General features: G+C 47.7%; 1 protein-coding gene across 1 annotated transcript; it reads left to right on the plus strand.

Moving 5' to 3' along the window:
* Positions 1–989: 989 nt before the first annotated feature.
* On the plus strand, positions 990–13,735 carry CD4 (CD4 molecule). Its single transcript, XM_074816806.1, has 10 exons — positions 990–1,282; positions 7,675–7,806; positions 9,550–9,705; positions 9,791–9,934; positions 10,180–10,455; positions 10,871–11,233; positions 11,342–11,584; positions 11,675–11,793; positions 12,015–12,082; positions 13,336–13,735. Exons 2-10 carry the CDS (start codon positions 7,746–7,748, stop codon positions 13,349–13,351), a joined length of 1,446 nt encoding a protein of 481 aa, XP_074672907.1. The 5' UTR covers positions 990–1,282; positions 7,675–7,745; the 3' UTR covers positions 13,352–13,735.
* Positions 13,736–19,306: the final 5,571 nt, after the last annotated feature.

Consider the following 19,306-nt stretch of genomic DNA (forward strand, 5'->3'; position numbering starts at 1 on the left):
AGGACTTTACCACGTCCCTGGGGAGGTTGTTCCAGTGAATGATTGCTCTCACTGTAAAAAATGTCTTTCTTATGTTGAGATGAACATGAAGAACTGCAGGCAATGGGAAGAACTCGCATTGGAGCACTTCATGAAGGACCCCACAGTGGAGCAGGGGAACAGCATGAGCAGGAAAGAGCGGCAGAGACGAAGTGCCATGACCTGACCACAGTGCCCACTACCTGCCCCCCCTGCGACACTCAGGGGGAGGAAGGAGGGGCAGAAGAGTCAGGTGTGAAGTTGAGGCTGGAAAGAAGGGGGGGGGGGGGGGGAGAAAAGGTGGTTTTAAATTTGTTTTCAATTCTCACTCTGTTTTTAATCGGCCATAAGTTAAATTAATCTTTCCCCCAGTCAAGTCTGGTTTGCCCATGATGGTAACTGGTGAGCAATCTCCCTGTCCTTATCTTGACCCATTAAGTTTTTTTCAACTTATCTTCTCCCCCTGCCTTGCTGAGGAGAGGGAGTGAGAGAGCAGCTAGGTGGGCAGCTGGTGGCCAGCCAAGGTCAACCCACCACTGCTATAAAGAAAATATTCTCTCATCGCAGCCCAAAATATTCTCTCATCTCAGCCCTCAGCCACACTCCACAGACAGGTGCCCCTAACACATTGTCAGGGACCCCCTCTTCCTCTGTTATTATACCTGTGCAACTCCCAGGGTCAGGTCCATGGCCCACTCCTCAGAGGTGCCTCCTTTTAGCAGTGATGCAGGAGACAGGCTGGGAAATGGAGGTCAGCTTGCTCTTGCGGAGTGTCAGAGGCGCGGGCTGGGTCCAGATCTGCTCAGCTAACATGTTAATTTGCGAGCTTTCTTCGTCAGTAGAACAGAACCCGCTTCCAACCGTTCGCTTTTAAGTTTCAGCCCCGTCACGGCCTCCCATCAGCTGCCATATGGCCAATAGGCTCTCTCTGTTTTACACACTCATTCTTCCCAGGCGCTGCAATACGTCGCCTTCCGTTATGGTCTCCATTTCTGATCACACCCGGAGTTGAAATCACATGCATTTGGAAAATCACCCTCTACCTAGAGAAGTTGGCAGATGTCAGCAGAATCTGGACTGACAGCAAGACCTTGGTGACGTTCCAGTTGGAGAGGAGGAGACATCAAGGCCAACGTCTGTTGAGCTGCTTTCTGAACATTGACTTAGTTCTTCTTTTGTTTCAGCTGTAGCTGGGTGAGATCAGTTACGGCAGGTGACAAACACAAGGAGACAGAAACACAGAGGCAGAGAGGAGGGAAAAGAGGTAAGGAAACTTTCTTTCTTTCTTTCTCTGAGAAAAGAGGCCAATCTGTTTTCATTTTTTTTAATGTTGCGAACTTTACTATTCCACATGAGTTGCTGTTTCAGCGTGGGTTGGTTGGTTTTGCCCCACTTAAAGGTCTGATGTAAAACCATCTTGAACCTTTGACTTGATAATACTTCTGGCTGCGCAATTCTCTGAGGCCTTTTAGTTTTAACTAAGAAGTGTTTGTCTCCCTGAATTTTTCCCTGAAAAGGGCAAAAAAAGGGGACCTACGAAAAGCTCAACCTGCCTCGGAGCCTGGGAATCTCGCAGATCTTTTAAATCAACATATAGGGAAAAATGTCCAATATGAGGGCCCGTCACCAGTGACCGTATATCCCCAAGGGCTGGAAATGCACCGTGGAGTAGCCCTCTACCAGCTGCCACTTGCTACCACTTTATTCTAAAAAAAGCCTGATAAATAAGAAGATGCCAGTTTCTAGCTAACTAGGGATGTCTGCTTACATCTGTACGTGCCGAGACCGGAGGGGTCTGTTCTGCTAATCCCGGCTGACTGGCTCAGTGCCTGACACAGCTGCCAATGCAGCCTGATTCACTAGCTCAGGGCTGAGCGAGCAGGATTTCTTGGAGAAAGAGGGATCCTTTCAGTTAAAGGACACCAGAAGAGAGACTTTCCTTCCTCTTCCACGAGCTGCTGCACTGTTGAAAATCGGAGTTTCATTTCTGGTTGAATTTTTCAACTTTCAAGTGGTGTACCCTACGCAATCCTCATCAGTCACCTCTATATGGTGCATTAAGGTTGAGCTCAGGTTACTACTTAATGTTCTCCACTATAAACTGAACAGTCCTCTTAAGTCCCTGGTGCACATTAACCTCAAATCAATTTGCAGACTTTTCCTTTATCCTCCCCAGTGTTTCACAAACATGGCTGCCAAAGCTGCCTGCAGTACAGTAGGGATTGTCTCATCTAAATTGAGCATCCGTCCTGTTCCTGCTCACGGTTCTCGGGCACCCAGGGATGGTGCCTGCCTGATCTGCTGCAGCCTTGAGCTGGGACCCTGTATTCACCTGGCAAAAATTAAGGAAGGATGCATTTTTTCTCTGAGTGGACAGATACACGCCATTTTGCTCTGCTGACCTTATCAACATGTATCTAGACCCTTTTCCTGTCTGGGCTGCACATCAAGTAAACCGCATGGTAAGATCTTGTTGCTCCTATTTTGGCAGCTGCATTAATGACACCTGAATGTCATCCCAAGCACGTACATGGCTTGGGAAGGCGATGGAGGGCCTGTCTTCAGAGGGGTCTCAGTGCCTTTGCTAGTCACAGCCTCCAGTGGCTTTAGAAAGTCACCCCTGGGCTGCAGTTGTGATCTGCAGGATGGAAGGTGGTTTGTGGAGCCAAAAAGGGGAGGGTTAGGAGGAAAGACGAGGGGCTAGGAGGAGGCGAAAAAGGTCAGAAAGCAAGTGCCTGTGAGGCAAAGGCAGATCTTGGCTTCCCCTTAGGCTGCTGAAGGGGTTAGAAGTCGAAGGGAGCAGCCCAGGCTGTGGAGATGGAGCCGCTTCTCCTGGTCTCCAACGGGTCCAGGCACATGGCTAGGCCAGGGGGACTTTATGGCTGAAGAGAGCTCAGCTGGCACCGATACGGTGGCCTCGCCACCCTGCCTTGTCCTGACAGTAGGACCTCTCTCTGGGGTCTCTCAGGCCCCGCGGGCCCTGCTCCAGCACCTCCCTCTTGCAGCAGCTCTGAAGGGCAGCAGCCGCTCTCGGACAAACAGCCGTAGGCGCTCGGGGGACATCAAGGCAGTCTGGGGAGGAACAGTGGGGCCCGTGAAATGACCTTCGCTGCCATCATCTCTTTGCTCTCTGGTGGCTATTTTGGTTGCCTTTGGCCTCTTACCCTTCACGTATGTTTACTTTAACATTAATAAGTAATTTCAAAGAAATCGCTACTCAGTAAAAGAGCCAGATCAGCTTTGCTTTAGATGTTTAAAATGAGAAAAAGAGAGGCGATCCTCTGTAACCCAGATCCCCAAAGCCACGCCCAAGTGATGTGCGGGGACAAGAGGCAGCTGCCGGCCCTCGGCCCTCGCCTGGCAGCCGCTGCAAGAGAAATGCAGTGCAGCAGCAGGGGCTGAGGTGTGGAGCCCTTGTGCGGATGGGTGCCTGGGGCCCCCCCCGCCCCGGCAGAGCGAGCTGCTGCCAGATCAAAAGCGCAGCCACAAGCAAGAGCGAGAGAAGAAAACAAGAAAACCACACTGCATGAAAGAGGCACAGGAACGCATCAAGAGGGGGGGATGGCCTGCTCCGTACCAGGAGCGGTTGCTGAGTTTTTTGTTGTTTTTTTTTAATTTCAGTTTCCTCCTGCGTCATGCCAGTGCGAGCCTGGGGGAGAGCTCTCTGCAGCCACCGCCCGCTGGGGCTCAGTGCTGGAGGGAGCAAGGGGCTGCCAGCCCCTCTTCCCAAGCAGATGTTCTCCAGGCCAAACTCAGTCCTGCAGGCATCATTCCCCACAGCAAGACTGCTCACTACCTCAGCTCTCCTTTTCCTATCCCTCAGAGACACAGGGATTATTAAAATAAGTCAAGAAGGAAATTAAACCAGTTTAATAAGAGGGGGAAGTTAAAATGAAATGGAAATCAATGTTCACTTGGGAGGAAGCCCTGCTCCTCCGTCGCTAGACGTGCTAATAAATCAAGTATGCCTGGACTGTTTCTGGCACAGAGGCCAACTGGCATGAGATGGTCTGGGCTATTAAACTCACTTAACCTCCAGAATGAACTGGCTACATGCCAGCCACCTAATGGGAGTGGTCCCTGGCCCATGCTAACACCTAAATGCATCCCAGGAGCTGCTCGGGAGAGTGAGAGTTGTCCTGGGCCAAAAATGTGTCAGGAAATGTTCTAGCAATTTAACAGGACTGATGAGTGTGTTCCAGTGCCTGGGGACATTTCCTGACACCATTTAATTTATGAGTACCACCATAAAATACAGCTGGGGTGCCTGTAAGGAAGCTGCAGGTCTGCTACAGGCATCCACTAATGAGAGCAACTTGCTCAGTTAACATAGCAAAGCCTTGCTCACCGAGATCTGAAGGAAAAAGACAGAGGAAAAATAGGAAGTGGCATGCATGAAAAGTAGAGATAAACAGGGAGAGAAAGTGTATGAAAGAAATGCTGGCTGAAGGCAACCCATTTTCCCCACTGACTTGTAACATGTAGCTGGTAAACACAGGATCACAGAATGGTTTGGGTTGGAAGGGACCTTAAAGCCCATCTAGTCCCACCCACCTGCCATGGGCAGGGACACCTTCCACTAGACCAGGTTGCCCAAAGCCCCGTCCAACCTGGCCTTGAACCCTTCCAGGGAGGGGGCAGCCACAGCTTCTCTGGGCAACCTCTGCCAGGATCTCACCACCCTCACAGGAAAGAATTTCTTCCTTGTATCTAACCTAAACCCCGCCTCTTTCAGTTTAAAACTGTTACCCCTCACCCTATCCCTACACACCCGATCAAGAGTCCCTCCTCACCTTTCCTGTAGCCCCTTTAAGTATTGGGAGGCCGCTTTAAGGTCTCCCCGGAGCCTTCTCTTCTCCAGCTGAACACCCCCAACTCTCTCAGCCTGTCCTCACAGGGGAGGTGCTCCAGCCCTCCGAGCATCTTCATGGCTTCCCCTGGACCTGCTCAAGCAGGTCCATATCCATCTTATGTTGGTGCCCCCAGAGCTGGACACAGCACTGCAGGGGGGGTCTCCCAAGAGCGGAGCAGAGGGGGAGAATCCCCTCCCTTGCCCTGCTGGCCACACTTCTCTGGATGCAGTCCAGGACACGGTTGGCTTTCTGGGCTGCGAGCACACATTGCTGGCTCATAGTTTTCCATCCAATAATACCCCCAAGTCATTCTCCACAGGGCTGCTCTCAATCCAAATATCATACTGTAGAGATCTGCCACAGAAATACAAAGATTAGTGTGACTGAAGTAGGAATGTGGAACATGTGAAACCACGAGAAGAAACAGAAAAACAAAGATGCATCAATCTGCAACAACCAACCTGTGCAAGGTCATCAGTTCACTGGTGCCACAGTGCTCTGGTTGTGTGGTTTTGCTCAATAACCAGGTAGCAAGAAGGTGAAGAACGAACTGAAGCCACAAGACGACAGGAAAATAGAGACTCCCAGCCAAAACAAAATGATGGGGTGTGATTCAGCGATTTCATTCATTTTTACTTGTTCCATTACCTTCAGGTTTTATGTAAAGTTTAATGACTTAAAATATTTGAAACCCAGCACTGACCTTGGTAATTTGTAGGTATCACTTTAGAATGGGGGCTGACTTTTCCTTCTAATCCCACTGGCATAGGTGACACGAGTGTTCACAGTGGGGATGAGGTTTCTTCTGTCGTTTCAGGAATGGATTTTACTCAGGGCCCTACACCAGTTCTCAGTTATAGATGTTTCTTTGGAGATGTATACAGATGCCTTGTTGTTTCCCCTTTATTCTGCAGCGTAGCCCAGCAAACTGCTTCATCACTGCTACTACATCTTGTTAGAAGGGATTTCTAATCATATGCACTGGCTCCGTTTGTTTTTACTATTTTCGCATAAAACAGCTCATGCAAATATTCCCTGGGGCTGGGATGGGTTTTTTGCTTTGCATGAGGCAAGCCACAAATCTTCTCTGACTGTGTCTTTGCCATCTACTTCTCTTCTGATGGTGCACATGACCGCTGCCTTGTTCTTGCACCTGTATTTTTCATACGTGCGTGTGTGTACATCTGTCTAGCTGTCAGGTTGTCGGTCGTGTTGACCTGATCTCCATGTAAATGTAGTGCTGAAGTTTTCATCCACTCTTTGGTAGCTTCCTGTGCTCTGATCATTTAAATTAATTTCAATATTAAATTATCCTCTAACAGAATATATTATACTTAATATTGCACATAATACATACGAATATTGTATAAAATTATTCTTGCATGTCTTTTGAGTTCAATCCCATTATGACTCCAGCCTTCAGTCTATCACGCTCTTGGCTCAGAGAAGTGAGGTTGCCTCACTGTTTTTGCTCACTCCCCAGACCAGTTGACTTGCTTGGCTTCCTTTTTGTGATTTACGGATGGAGAGCTCGGTAGTCCCCTCACAACACCGGCCATGGTCCCCTTCACCTTGTCAGCCCACCCAGCCGCAGCTGATAACCAGCACTTGGTCTCTGCTACGGTCAGATACTTCATCTAATTTGCTAACTCACCTTAACATGATAGTTATCTTCCAGTTCCCACTTAAGGTTTTGTTACCATCAGTGCAACCTCATTCCTCATTTCAGACCTCATTCCTCCCTTCTCCCCAGATTTGCTGAATAGAACTCAAGCGAGTCTTTCCAGCAACATCAGACTTGGTGGTTATTGAGATTTTTACAGTAAGAAATAAGTAGACCAAAAACAAACTAAAGAAAAATATTAATAGCAGCCTAAAGATGGCCTCAATGATAGAATCACAAAATCACACAGAAGTATTTAGATGGCAAGGGACCTCTGGAGGGCTCCAGTCCAAGCTCCTGCTCACAGCCAGGTTGACTCTAAAACTGCAATGCATTGCTCAGGGCCTTGTCCAGGGAACTTCTGAACATCTCCAAGCATGGAGATTGCCTGGCATCTCTTGGCATCTATTCCAATGCTGAATCACCTTCAGTGGGAAGAAATTTTTTCCTTATACCTAGTCAACAGTTCCTTGCTGCAAACTATGGCTACTGCCTCCTGTTCCTCTCCTGTGCACATCTGAGAAGAATATGACTCCTTCTAGGTAACATCCTTTAGATAATGGGAGGCTGAAATTAGATGCCACCTTGGCTCTCTTCTCCCTACCAAACCCAGCTTTCTGTCTCTCCCTGTGCATCATGTCCTCCAACTTCCTCACCATCCCAGTATCCCTCCACTGGACTCTGTCCTGTTGGTATCTGTCCTGTACTTCGGCCCAAAACTGGATCCTGTATCCTAGATGAGACCTCAGGCATGCCAAATAGAGGGAAATAATTACTTCCCTCAGCCTACTGGCTGTGCTCTTGCTAACGCAGCCCTGTATGCGTTTAGCTTTAATCACTGCAAGAGCAACGATAACCCACCACAGAGGAGTAAAAAAGCACAGAACTCTTGGCAATATAAACACCTGCAGTCCAATGAATGCCAGAAACCTAGGGATGACTAAAACTAAATGTTTAATACCAGTCTCTGGGGGGAACACTGCAGCTGGATTCTTTGCTCAAACACAGGGTTCTGGTGACTTTACCAATGAGTCTCCACTTCGCTGCACTGAAGGATGGTGGGTGCTAACCGGGAACATAGGACCCATCCACCAAGGTCTGAGAATCAGCTAATATTAACAGAGTATTTGGGTCTTCCAGGACAGCATCTCTTGGCAGCGACAGCATCTCCAGCCCTGAAGTCCGCAGCAGGGAGGAACGCTCCCACAGCGATGGAGTCATGCGGCAGGGTGGTGAGCAGCACACTTGCCATCTTCTTGGTTCTGCATCTGGGTGAGTCCTTGGCTCAGCAAACCCTCACAGTTCTTTCCACAAGCCTCACAACGTTTGGGGTGTTTTTAGGCTCCTCCCAATTTGCCGTATCACATACCTCACACCGTTTAGAGCAGGCTCGTTCCAGCCATGAAACTGTGGCAGCCTTGTCTGTGGGGCTGTGTGGTGGCGATTAGGACAGAGGGGCTAGAAGCTGAGAGGCTCCCTACGTTCATGCCCTGTTATTTCAGAGGCAGCATGGACAGCTCAAGCTTTGGGACTCAGGTTGTTCCCAGCCTGCCTGCTCAGCTTGCCAGCCAAAAACAGGGTGTCTGGAGCATCACCAGGTTTGGGGAGCTGCCCTGTAGAGATGCAGGAGTGGGGCTCCTGCAAGAGCCGGGGTGCACACCGAGCACAGAGTGGAAAACACCACCCTCCACACTGCCTCCAGCTGTCTGGGCAAAAACGTGTGTTTCTCATCACAGATTTGCCCTTACAAATGTGATGCTACCAACTTGCTTAGTTTGACTGCTGATATTATAAGGTTTGGTGGACTGTTTAGTGCTCATTGTCCAAGAAAGGAAGGTGAGTGGATTAGGCCTAGCCTGCATTTCTCAGATACTCATCTTTGATTCCTCTGGTTGCAGAGGAAAGATTGGAAATCTTTTATGCACCCTAGAACCAAAGGCAAAGCAAAATATACCAACTTTTATTAATAACATTTATAATTTCACAGTTTAAAACAAAGTCATCATTTTCTGTGGTCCAATGCGTGATTATTAAAAATCTGTATTGGCAATGTTGCAGATTAACTGTGCTCTTGGAGGTATATGTAACTTGTAGAAAACCCTCCATTAAACTCAGGTAAACTGTTTATTTTGACTTCTGTGGCTCTCTAGTACTAGGGTCCCCTGGGGGATCTGCAGGTTAGGCAGCTCTGAGAGCTTACAAGCAGTGAAGCAAGAGACACAACCCCCTTATTCCCAATCATACTTCTGGCAACTCCATCTCCTTTTTATGGTCTCCTGCAGAAATCCTCTTTACAGAGAAGGAAAGGAAGTGATTTTTCCAATAAACAACTCCTAATGTTTCTTCAACATTATACATCCTATTTCTTTTACTGTCACATAGCCTTCATCCCAAGAACAGGAACCTGACATTAGGCCAGACTTTTTCTTTCTTTTTTACTTTATCTTATACATGTTCCTGGGCTTTCAGTCTTGCTCGATGCAAAAATTGGAAGAAGGGATGAGCAAATTTGCCAGTGCTGCCTTGAATCTTGACTGGAGAGTAAAGGAGGGCTGACATATGCTGTCCTGCCTTTGCTACCAGTAGGACAACTAAATCTTGTCCAGTGGAAGAAGCTTGTTTCACTAAAACTGTGGACAACTCAAAATTGTGAATGATGGTGAATCCACCACAATCACTAGTATTTTCCCTGTTTCTGAAGGTATGTGAAACAGAATAGCCATTAGCCACATAAAGAGCCCAAAGTGGAGGGGAGGGAAGCTATGGGCCTGAAAAGGAATTCATTGATTGATTTGACTGATGGATGGATGGATGGATGGATGGATGGATGGATGGATGGATGGATGGATGGAAGAGACAAAAGAGTGAAAAAATTCAGAAACCGAGGATAATCTTCTCAGTATCTAGGAAAGGGAGGAGAAATATCTGTGTCTTTCTGGAGGGATGGGAAGCATTCACTGAGCCACCCTTCAGAAAGTGAATGTATGCCTTTTTTTGGTGGGTATTGACTTTCAGGTCTGATCCCCATTATGGCTCAGCAAAAAGAACTACAGATTGGGGTGGCAGGACAGGCAGTGATCCTGAACTGCAGAGGCATACCACAAGGCACAGGCGTGACCTGGAAGTATTCTAAGGCTGTTATAAGGTTGTTTATAACTACCCATTTGAAAGGTAAGGCTTCCAATTCATCATCCCTTCTCCCCAGTATATGGCTGAGAAACCTCTCCCCTCCTAACCAAGCTTATTTTTTCAAAAGGCAAAGCTACCATGACTGATCGATCTGAAATCAACCCCACAAGTAAACACCTGAAGGTGTTGGACTTAAGGCTCTCCGATGCTGGCATCTACACCTGTGAATATGGCTCTCACACAGTCAGTATCTCACTGCATGTCTTTAAACGTGAGTGATTAGAGGGCTTTTATCCATGAGAAGGTGAGGTGGGACGGGATGGGACCATAGCGCTCAGAGAGACATTTCTGCTGGGATTCTTTACCCAGCTGCCATTTCTTCTGCTCTGGGCTACCATAGTTCATTTCTCCTCCATCTCCAGGGCACAAAGTCTCCGTATTCTCTTTGCTGTGACACTTGTCCCTCTCTCGCAGGAAGAGGAGTTGACTTATTGGATGCGCTTTTTCTTTTTACAGTGACAATCTCTTTAGACGGGCACTTCCTGCCAAATGAAGTCCCCAAGCTGACTTTAATGCAAAATTCAACCCATCCTCTACCCAATCTCAACATCACATTGTTTAACAATAACAACAAAATGGTAAGACCAAAACTCTTACAAAATGAGACCCCTCAAAAATACACACTGATGTTAAAGCAACTGGAGGCTACAGACAGCGGGACCTGGATGTGTCACATCCGTTCAGACTCTCCATTGATTAACCAGAACATCTCCTTTGATGTGAAGGTATTAGGTATGCGACAATAAAACTGCGATTCACACACAGGCTTGGGAACCACTGCTCCTTCCAGCTCATGAGCTGAGCTTTAACTTTCCAGCATCCCAAGCAATGCTGCTCCAGGGTCGATTTCCCAGGGCTTCCAACACTGCAGCTTGGGGATTGCTCTGCTGCCTGAGCTCTGTTCCACTCTCGCTACTATTTTCCTCTCCAGGCTTAGTGAGGAGAGGATCCTCCTCTCCTTGGGGTCTGTTCTTCTCAGCTCTGGTGAGCTTGAGAGCTTTGGGTCTCTAACCTATTCTCAGATACTAACTCTCCACGCTCTCCTTCAACTGAGCACAGCATGCATCTCTCTGCATCAAGGGTGGACATGGGCAAGTGTAGCCATGTCTTTCCCTGACTCTGTATTTCTTGTCTCTTCTGAATTCAGGTTTTCAGAATCCAGATTTGGAAAGAAAGTATGCAACTGCTGATAGCACTGTCATCTTGTCATGGTATCTGAACTTCCAGCAGATAAAATGGAAAGAAGGTTTCACAGGACAAATGAATTGGAAACAACAGGAAAGTGCAACCGCTCATGAGCTACTTGATTTCAACGTCACAGCACGAGGAGAGCAGCATGAGACCAAAAAAATCAACCGCTTTCGGTTTGAGATACCTGAAAGCAAACCTGAAAGTACCATACAAGTGGAACTCTCCAAAGTCCATTTCAACCACTCCGGGCAGTACCAGTGCCAGCTGGCATACAACGGAAGACACACGCAGAGCAAGATAGAGCTCGTGGTGATGAAAGGTGAGAGAAAGAGATGAGGAGCTGAAGAAATCTGGAAGCCACAAGAGTATATGGGTGGACCCATCTTCCCATCCCTATCACTCACGTGTTCTTTTCTTACTTTTACAGTCTCAGCTGACCCTGTTGGGCCACTCTCCAGAGGGGCCGAGATGACCCTGATCTGCCAGGTCTCTAGTCCACTCCCATCCAATGCCCACTTGCTTTGGAAACATATGAATGGGACTCCGATAGACATCAAAAAGTCAAAGCAGCATGAAGTAAAGGTGGAGGTGAAAGTCAGTACTGCAGGGCTGTGGAGCTGTCACCTCATAGAAGACAATGACAGCAAGATCAGCCTTAATTATATCGTGGGTATGGAAATTAGCATCACACCCCTGCCTCCACCCAAAAGCCTTAAAATTCTCTTTGTTTCTATGTCTGAATACTTTTCTCCTTCCACAGAGGAAGCTCCTGTTTGGCTTAGCTATGTGGTAATTGGAACAAGTGTTGGAGGCAGCATATTGGTGTTTGGCCTTGCATGCCTGTGCATCATCAGTGGTATAAGCTGGCAGCGCAGAAGGGTGAGTGCCCTAGTGAAGAGATAACAGTCTCCCCAAACCACAGGAGGAGTCTGATTTTCTGTCTGAGTGCGGGGCAGAACAAATAAAGGGTAAATCCTTAGACTCAAAGCAAACAGAGATGGACAGTCTGCAGATGTCAGACAGTACTTTACTACCACTTCAGAGGAAAGCATTTGAAGCATAAAAATATCCATCATTATTTATCTCTTCTCTCCTGGCAGCAACGGGCAAAAAGGATGGCACGAGCAAGACAATACTTGCTGGAAAACAAGACATGTCAGTGTCAACAGTAAGTGACAATGAGGGCATCCAAAATGGACAAAGACTGGTTTCAAGACAAGGGATCTGAATGGTTGAGCAGGGAGCTTGAGCCTGCTTAGTACTACAGTACAGCTGCATTTCAGCATTTTCAACTCTTACTCATGTTAAATCATGCTTAAGAGTTATGAGCTATGTTTAATGAATTTCATGTTATGCCCCAAACCCACGTTAGCACTGTGCAGGGAAACTTTTGGGCAGAGAGGTTTCACTTGAATTACCTTGATGTTGAGAGATGTTAGCCAAACCCAAGCAGGTGCTCCAGAATTCACTCCACAGTGAATCTGGGTCCTGGATATTGAGGTTGTGGAAGTGGAAGGTGCATAACCAAGCTCAAGGATGAAACACAAATTTTAAAAATCCAGGATGTCCATAATATAATTCCAGCTCTGCTAGCACAGTGCTGGACTGCAGTCTGTGAAAATTGCCAATAACCTCCTCAGAGCAAGGAAAGAAAAGGAAAAAAAAACACAGAACACTGTGAACCGTGCCCTCTCCCAAAGGCCTTGGGTGATATGAAATACATCAGCATGTCCTGGACCTTTTCACAGGAGCAAGGATTTCTCAGCAGAGAAGCTGCTCTGTTCCAGGTCTTTAAGCTTATATGGTATCAGCCATCAGAAGCAGCTGTGGAGAAACACTGACGGCTATTTTGTCACTGCAAGTGGAGAGCTAAGGACAGTATAAATGGACAAGTTCAATGAATGTTTAGGTACAGAACTGGCCTTCCGCTTAATTTTCACTGGTGACAGTGGCAAACTGTGATAGTTTCACCTATTTTTTTTCCACTGTCACTGAGAATTCAGTGAGAATGTTTATTGGCAAATACTACTTCATAGCTGGGATGTATATGAGGTGAAGAGTTGGTTAGTATAACACGTGTCAAAGAATTCACCTCATTTTCCCCTACTTTTTATCAAGGTTAAAAAATAATCCCCATAAGGAGAGGACAAAGCCCATACAGCTACAGCAAAAACTAGATAAATCTGTCCATACAAGTGCTGATACAGTTGTTCTTTAACTCTTTGCCAAGTAAGCAGCTCAGTGTAACTGAAACCTAAACTGCAGCCATGCAGATGCACAAGTAACCCTTTGCATCCTCAGAGGCAGGCAGTCATTCTTTATGCTATGCAAAAAAGTGGGGGGTTGTCTGGCTTCAAGGTATCCAAGTGAAGCCTTTCACCTCTACAGTACTGGTACTCACATAATACTTTTCTCTTGCAGCCGGCTGAATAAGTAGTATTGCAGCACTGGAGTCAGAAGGACTGAAGAAGTCTCTGCCTGTACCTAAACACCTGCCAGCCCATAGTGCTCTGTGAATTCATCTCCTTTTCTCCTATTTTGATGTAATTCTTTATTCCTTCATCATTCTCCCAGTCTAATGCCATGGAGGGATGTTGTCTGGCTAGGAGCCGATGGACAAGACTAGGAACGCCTAAGGGTTATGATTGATCCCCAGTTCTATAATGAGAGACACTGAATAGAAGAGATATATATATATATATATGTATGCTCGTATTTTGCTCATGCACTTAATTTGACCTTCTTGTGGAACAAATTTTATGTGCTTCTTTTATCCACCTGAGCTACAATAAATTACTTCGGGGTTGGGGTTTTTTTTGCAAGCTGGACTAAATTTTTTGTGAGGCACTCTTGTCTGGTTCAAATTCACATTTCTCCCTTTCCTGCCAGGATGCGGAATCCTGATTCTCACTATCTCCCACCTCCCTGGCTGCCACGAGCCTTTCATAATGCACCAGCCCTCGGCTCTCTGTGAAACCTGTCCATCCTCGTTTGCCTTTCCTGGGCAGTCTGAGCCCTGTGGCACTCCCAGACCTATCCCTCAGCCTGTAGTCTTCACCTCTCCCACAACAAACCAACGCACCAGTGAAAACATCACGAGCAGTGGGATAATCCAGGACTAATGTTGCCGGGAAGTCAGTTCAGGATACCAATAGCTTCTGGAAATCAGAGCCTGAAGAAGTTGTGAATGTTGATCTAGAAGGTAAGTCTGGGAAGGAGGTGATAAAGTAATTTCCTAGGAGAAACAAACTGACCTTGGACTGAGCAAGCCCACAGAGTGCAGAGAACAGATGCTTCTGAAAAAGCCACCAAAAATGGTTCTCAACAAAATGACTCCTTGTTGGCTCAAGAAGACGGGAAGAGGGAGTGAAAAGCCCAGGAAATTTAGGATGGAAGTAAAAGTGTGTTGCAGAGATGCCAGAATGTCCTGAAAGAAAAATACTGTTAAAATATGTACGCAGAAGCCTTGTGTTTATAGACGTTACTCTACTGTCTGCCAGCGGCAGGTCTAAAAGGCCTTGAGGTCCTACAGCTGTCACTGGCTGTGGTCCAAGTTTGTTCATCTGTGCTGGGCTTGCTGGGGAGAGGCAGAGAGGGTGTCTGGGCTGTGAGAAGGCTTCCCCGTGGTGGACACCCCCCCGCAGGACGCCCGGTGCTGGAGAAGGGTGTTTCTCTGTCACAGTCACACCAGCGTCACACCGTTGTTGACAGAGAAAAGACACGTGGCAACAACGGCAGAGACAACACCTGTGAGCTGGGGGAAATCTTCCCCACCACGGACCTCATCTCTCCCCTGGAGTGGGGACGCAGCCCCAGGCAGCTGTGGCAGCAGGTGTGGGCCACCACCGGCATCATGCCTGCTCCTCCACCGTCATTCTCAGACATGCCGTCGTCCTCCCCATAGCTTGTGCCTGTGCACACAAAACTACATTAAATTTGGAAAAGCCTTGGTTCATATCCCGGTGCATGCAGTTGCTCCTCCTGCTCCTGTCCTGTCCCTGAACTGCCAGCGTACCTTGGAAGACAACTAGTTGAGGCCCATCAGTCTGCTAAACAAGGCATCATCAGAGCTTAAGAAGACATCAGTTTTGGGAGCTGTATGAGGGAAAATGAGCACAGGGTCAACGGTGGTCAATATAACGATCATGACAAAGTGCTTGACATAGTCCCCTCAAACAAAATCAATCCCTGGTCAATAACTGCTCGAGTAACCCAAGTCTGCTTCTCTTTCCACTCACATGGGTGTCTGGAGCAGAGGGATTATCCTATACCACCTGATCCCTAGGTGGGACAAAGCAGCACACTGGGTGAGCGTCCATCATGACCTCCTCCAGCACTGCAGCCATCGCCAGCAGTTCAGATGCTCACCTGAGGCTCTGGCAGCTGAACCAACCACCTCTGTACCTAAAAATACAAGTCTTGATTATTTCAGTGAGAGGATCAGCCTGACAAAATAAGACTAAAGCTAATAGGGCCCACCCGGTCTCCAGCACAGGGTATGTCAAACACGGCCTGTGCGGAATGAAACACGTGGGTAGCAGAGAACGCCCGCACCAGTGGCTTGGAGAGCACAGAGGTGCCTGTGCTGCCTGACAGCGCTGCCTGCAGCTGCCAAAGCCTCCAAGCCAGGCTGGTCCTCCCGCAAGGCAAGGACTGGCACCATGTGGACTTGTGACCCTTAGCTCAGCAACCCCAGTTCTGCTCTTTTCCAAGGGCTGGAAGAGGCACGCTGAGTCCCCACAAGTGACCAAAGGCTGTGTCCCCATTCACAGCTGGGACCAACCCGCAATGTGTGGCCAGGCTCATGCTCCTGCCATGGATGCAGAAGGTCCCTCCACCCATTTCCAGGTGGCCTGGCTGGCGTTACAGCAGACGCGATGGTGCCACCGGGATGCCTGTAAGTGCACAGCCGCGTCCACAGTTGCGCAGCGTAACAATAATGATAAGCCTTCCTCAACACTGCACACTTCCTCAGTAGGTCTCCTGATCTCAGCAGTCGTGACCCTGCCCTACTCTACTTGAAACTCACCTGCAAGCACAAACCACTCTAGGCTCCAATCTCATAAATCTCTTTTTTTGGCAGCTCTGCTGTCTGTATCTTTTCATATGATGACCTTCTTTGTTCCCTAGATGCACAGAATGCCCTGATTGAGAGAAAAGTCATCCACAGAGTGAGTCCTAGATGGGCTTTGCTTTCTGTCTGTGTGCAATACTGAAAGCTTCAGTGTGGGCTTCAAGGCAGTATGGAGCTGGAGGTTCAGACCAGAGAACAAGCTTGCACAAAACATAAGTGTTGATGTAGATGTACCTGACGAGTCCCCAGCTGGAGTGGACTGCAGTAACATCTTGCCCAGGCCTAGGCTGCAGGAATGCAACAGCACACTCCCTTTCTGACACAACACACTGTCTTCACAGCCCGCACAGCAGGTAACACTGTGGCAACAGTGCTCCTACGAGGCATTGAAGACAGAGATGAAAAGCCAGGTGTGCCTATCAGATCACTTTTGCGTGGTCCCTTCCTTGCGGCATCCCAGGGCTTTACAGGCTGTTGGATGTATCCTGGTCCTCCTTCTCAGGAGGCATTGAGGACTTTGCTAGGTGTGACGATGGTGTATCTACACTATGCAGTGGAATAACACCTCTGAATGACACAAACCACAGCAATATACAACTCTATAAAGCAGCAAACACAATGACAGACATATATTATCATGTGGTGACAGCTCATCAGAGCAGCCCTGAGATGACGGCAGGACTCAGAAAGGCATACGCAGCAGTACTTACAAAATTACAACAGCAGCAAAATCTCTGTGCAGTGATGTGCAAACATCACAGAAAGAAAGAGTTTAGAAAAAATGAGGAGTGCTGGTTTTCCCTAACATGTCGGTCTTTCTGGTACTACTGTTCCGCACGTTTCTGGGCCGCAGAAGGGAAAAAGTGCGTGCTTTAGTCCTTTGGACCCACCCATGGTCCCCCCTCAGGACCCACAGACCTGATTGCTCCAGCGGAGGAAGGAGCTTGGACACAGCTGCTCCTGCGCCCTGTTCCAGTTCTGCTGAACTAGAAACACGTGGGCTGAAATAATCCCAGCCCGTAGCCCTACCTCCCCAAGCCCCTCCTGCTTCCCAGTTTATTTCTGCCCTCTGAGCGCGAGGCGAGGCGGTGATTCGACGGATGCTGTCAGCCAGGATCTGTTGAGGCAGTCCATGTGACTCACGCTCCCCGCGGGCTCTGCAGCGAAGCGCTCGCATCCCTCAGCCTTCAGAGTGAATGACCCTGTGTATTTCTTTGCATGTTCCCAAGGTCTAGCAGGAAGCTGTGCACTTCAGCCTCTTCTAATTTCTTTTTATCTCAGAGGGAAAAAAAAAAAAAAAAAAGAACCATTTTCGGCATCCATTTGAGTGGCTCATCAGCCTAATGCAGCTGCAGAGAGAGAGTAGCTTCCATCCGCCCTTCTTGGAGGTGAGGGCAGGGTAGGAGTGCCAGATCCTTGCAGATGCTCAGATCTGGACTGGTTCCTTTCTGAGCGTATTCCCAAGTACATGTTTACTAGGAGGGACCCCAGAGTTCATTAGTGCGCTCATATCTGAGCAACACCTCCAAACCACAGTGGGCTGCCTTTGCCTCACACGTGTCAGCATCCCTCCCCAGCACACCCCCCTGAAGAAGTCTTTGGCTCTCCTTCTGTTCATTTTCTAGCCAGCTTGGCCAAGCCTTAAAAGTGCTTCCAGATTTGGAGAATTAGAGAATAGCAGAATAAGAGGTGGTGGCAGAGACTGCCTCACTGGCAAGGAAGCAAAAGGGCGGAGAGGAGAAACCCCAGCTCCTCAACGCTTCAGCACCAGCCGGATGGTGTCAAAGTGCCTGTTTCAGCACTTTCTGGTGCTGGGAAGTCCCTCCTCCGAACTTGTCTGTATGCTTTGTGGAGGCGAGGTCCTGGAGATGAACAGCAGTAACAGTGACTCTGGCTCTGTGAGGACCACAGCTCTGGAGGGGCCACCACGCCAGCTGAAATGACAAGGGGAGCCAGACAGCTTCCCTGGCATGGGTCAGCTGCATCCAGCATGTCAGCAGCACTCCTGAAATCCCAGGCTAATTTTTGATTAAGAAAAGATTGATCTGGTCTTGAGAAACCTTAGGCATACCTAGACAAGGTAAGAGAATAGGTGGTAAAATGAAAATTGCAATTCTGTGTTACAAATCCAAAGACAAGAAATAATTTCAGCTTCTTTCAGATATCGTAGATTCCCAGATTAATGATTCAAGAGCTCCTAAACATTCTTTCTCCATATGAGAACAAACAAGTAAGTGTTGAAAAATTTTGGAAAGTGGCGTAATTAAATTCTGAAATGACATTTTTACATGCTTTATAGACTGGGATATCAGTGAAGCCACAAGGGCAGGAGGGGTGAAAAAGGGGTCAGTAGCATACAGAAGAGAAGCACATGCAAAGCATCACATTGGGTGGGTAAGGGCGTTGGAGAAGCAGGAGGATATATACACCTCTGCCAAATGGCATGCAGTGTCATAACAAGCATGTTTTTGACAAGCCTACCCTGGTACTTCCTTTTCTCAAGGAAAATATAATATAGAAATATTGATGTATGGGACAGAGAGAAAAAAAAAAGCTTTTAGAAAGTGCCCAGCTGTGCAAGAAAAAATACTCATCTGTAAACAAGCATCCACAAGCTCAAAACCTAGTATTTACACTGCAAGCCTTAATATTTTGTGTAGCTCATGACCAGTGTTAGTCGTCTGTCCCCTGATGTGACTTATTACCACTTGCCCATTTTGCAGATGAATTATCCAAGAAATCTCACTAAATCTTTCTCTACGGTGCCAGAAATAGAATCTAAGGTTTGGGTGTGACAAATCTACATTGCAGTCACTGTCTCTTCTGAAGGAATATACTAACGTATCTGCTCGGCTGGATTCTTGTTAGCCATTAACCACACCCTGCTCAGAGAGCCCGGAGGATGCCAGGAAACCTGCTTGCAAGCACACCAGGGTAGCCTCACAAGAGGCTGTGTAAGCCATTTGGGGCTCTCAGAATGGATTTAATTGCATCCATGATGTGTGAGAAACATGTGTGAAACCTTCCATGGTCACTATCAAAGTCCTGAGTAAGAGCTGCAAACCATCAAAGCCCTGTGAAGTGAATTTGGCTATTCTATTAATGCTTTGCTTTTAGGCTTCGGGTGTCTTGTTGCTTGGTTAATGAGTTCTGTTCCTTTAAGAATACAGGGCACCTCTGGCAAGAGCATTTCCCTGGACCTGCAGAGCTGCTGTCCAGAAATAACTGATCTTTATGCAATGAACTTTTCCAGAAAACATTTCTTACCCTGACACTGTAACAGTGGTGTTTCTTTGGGCCTGGGTGCCTTAGGATATT

This window comes from Strix aluco, chromosome 2 (assembly GCF_031877795.1).
Source record: "Strix aluco isolate bStrAlu1 chromosome 2, bStrAlu1.hap1, whole genome shotgun sequence".
Taxonomy (NCBI): Eukaryota; Metazoa; Chordata; class Aves; order Strigiformes; family Strigidae; genus Strix; species Strix aluco.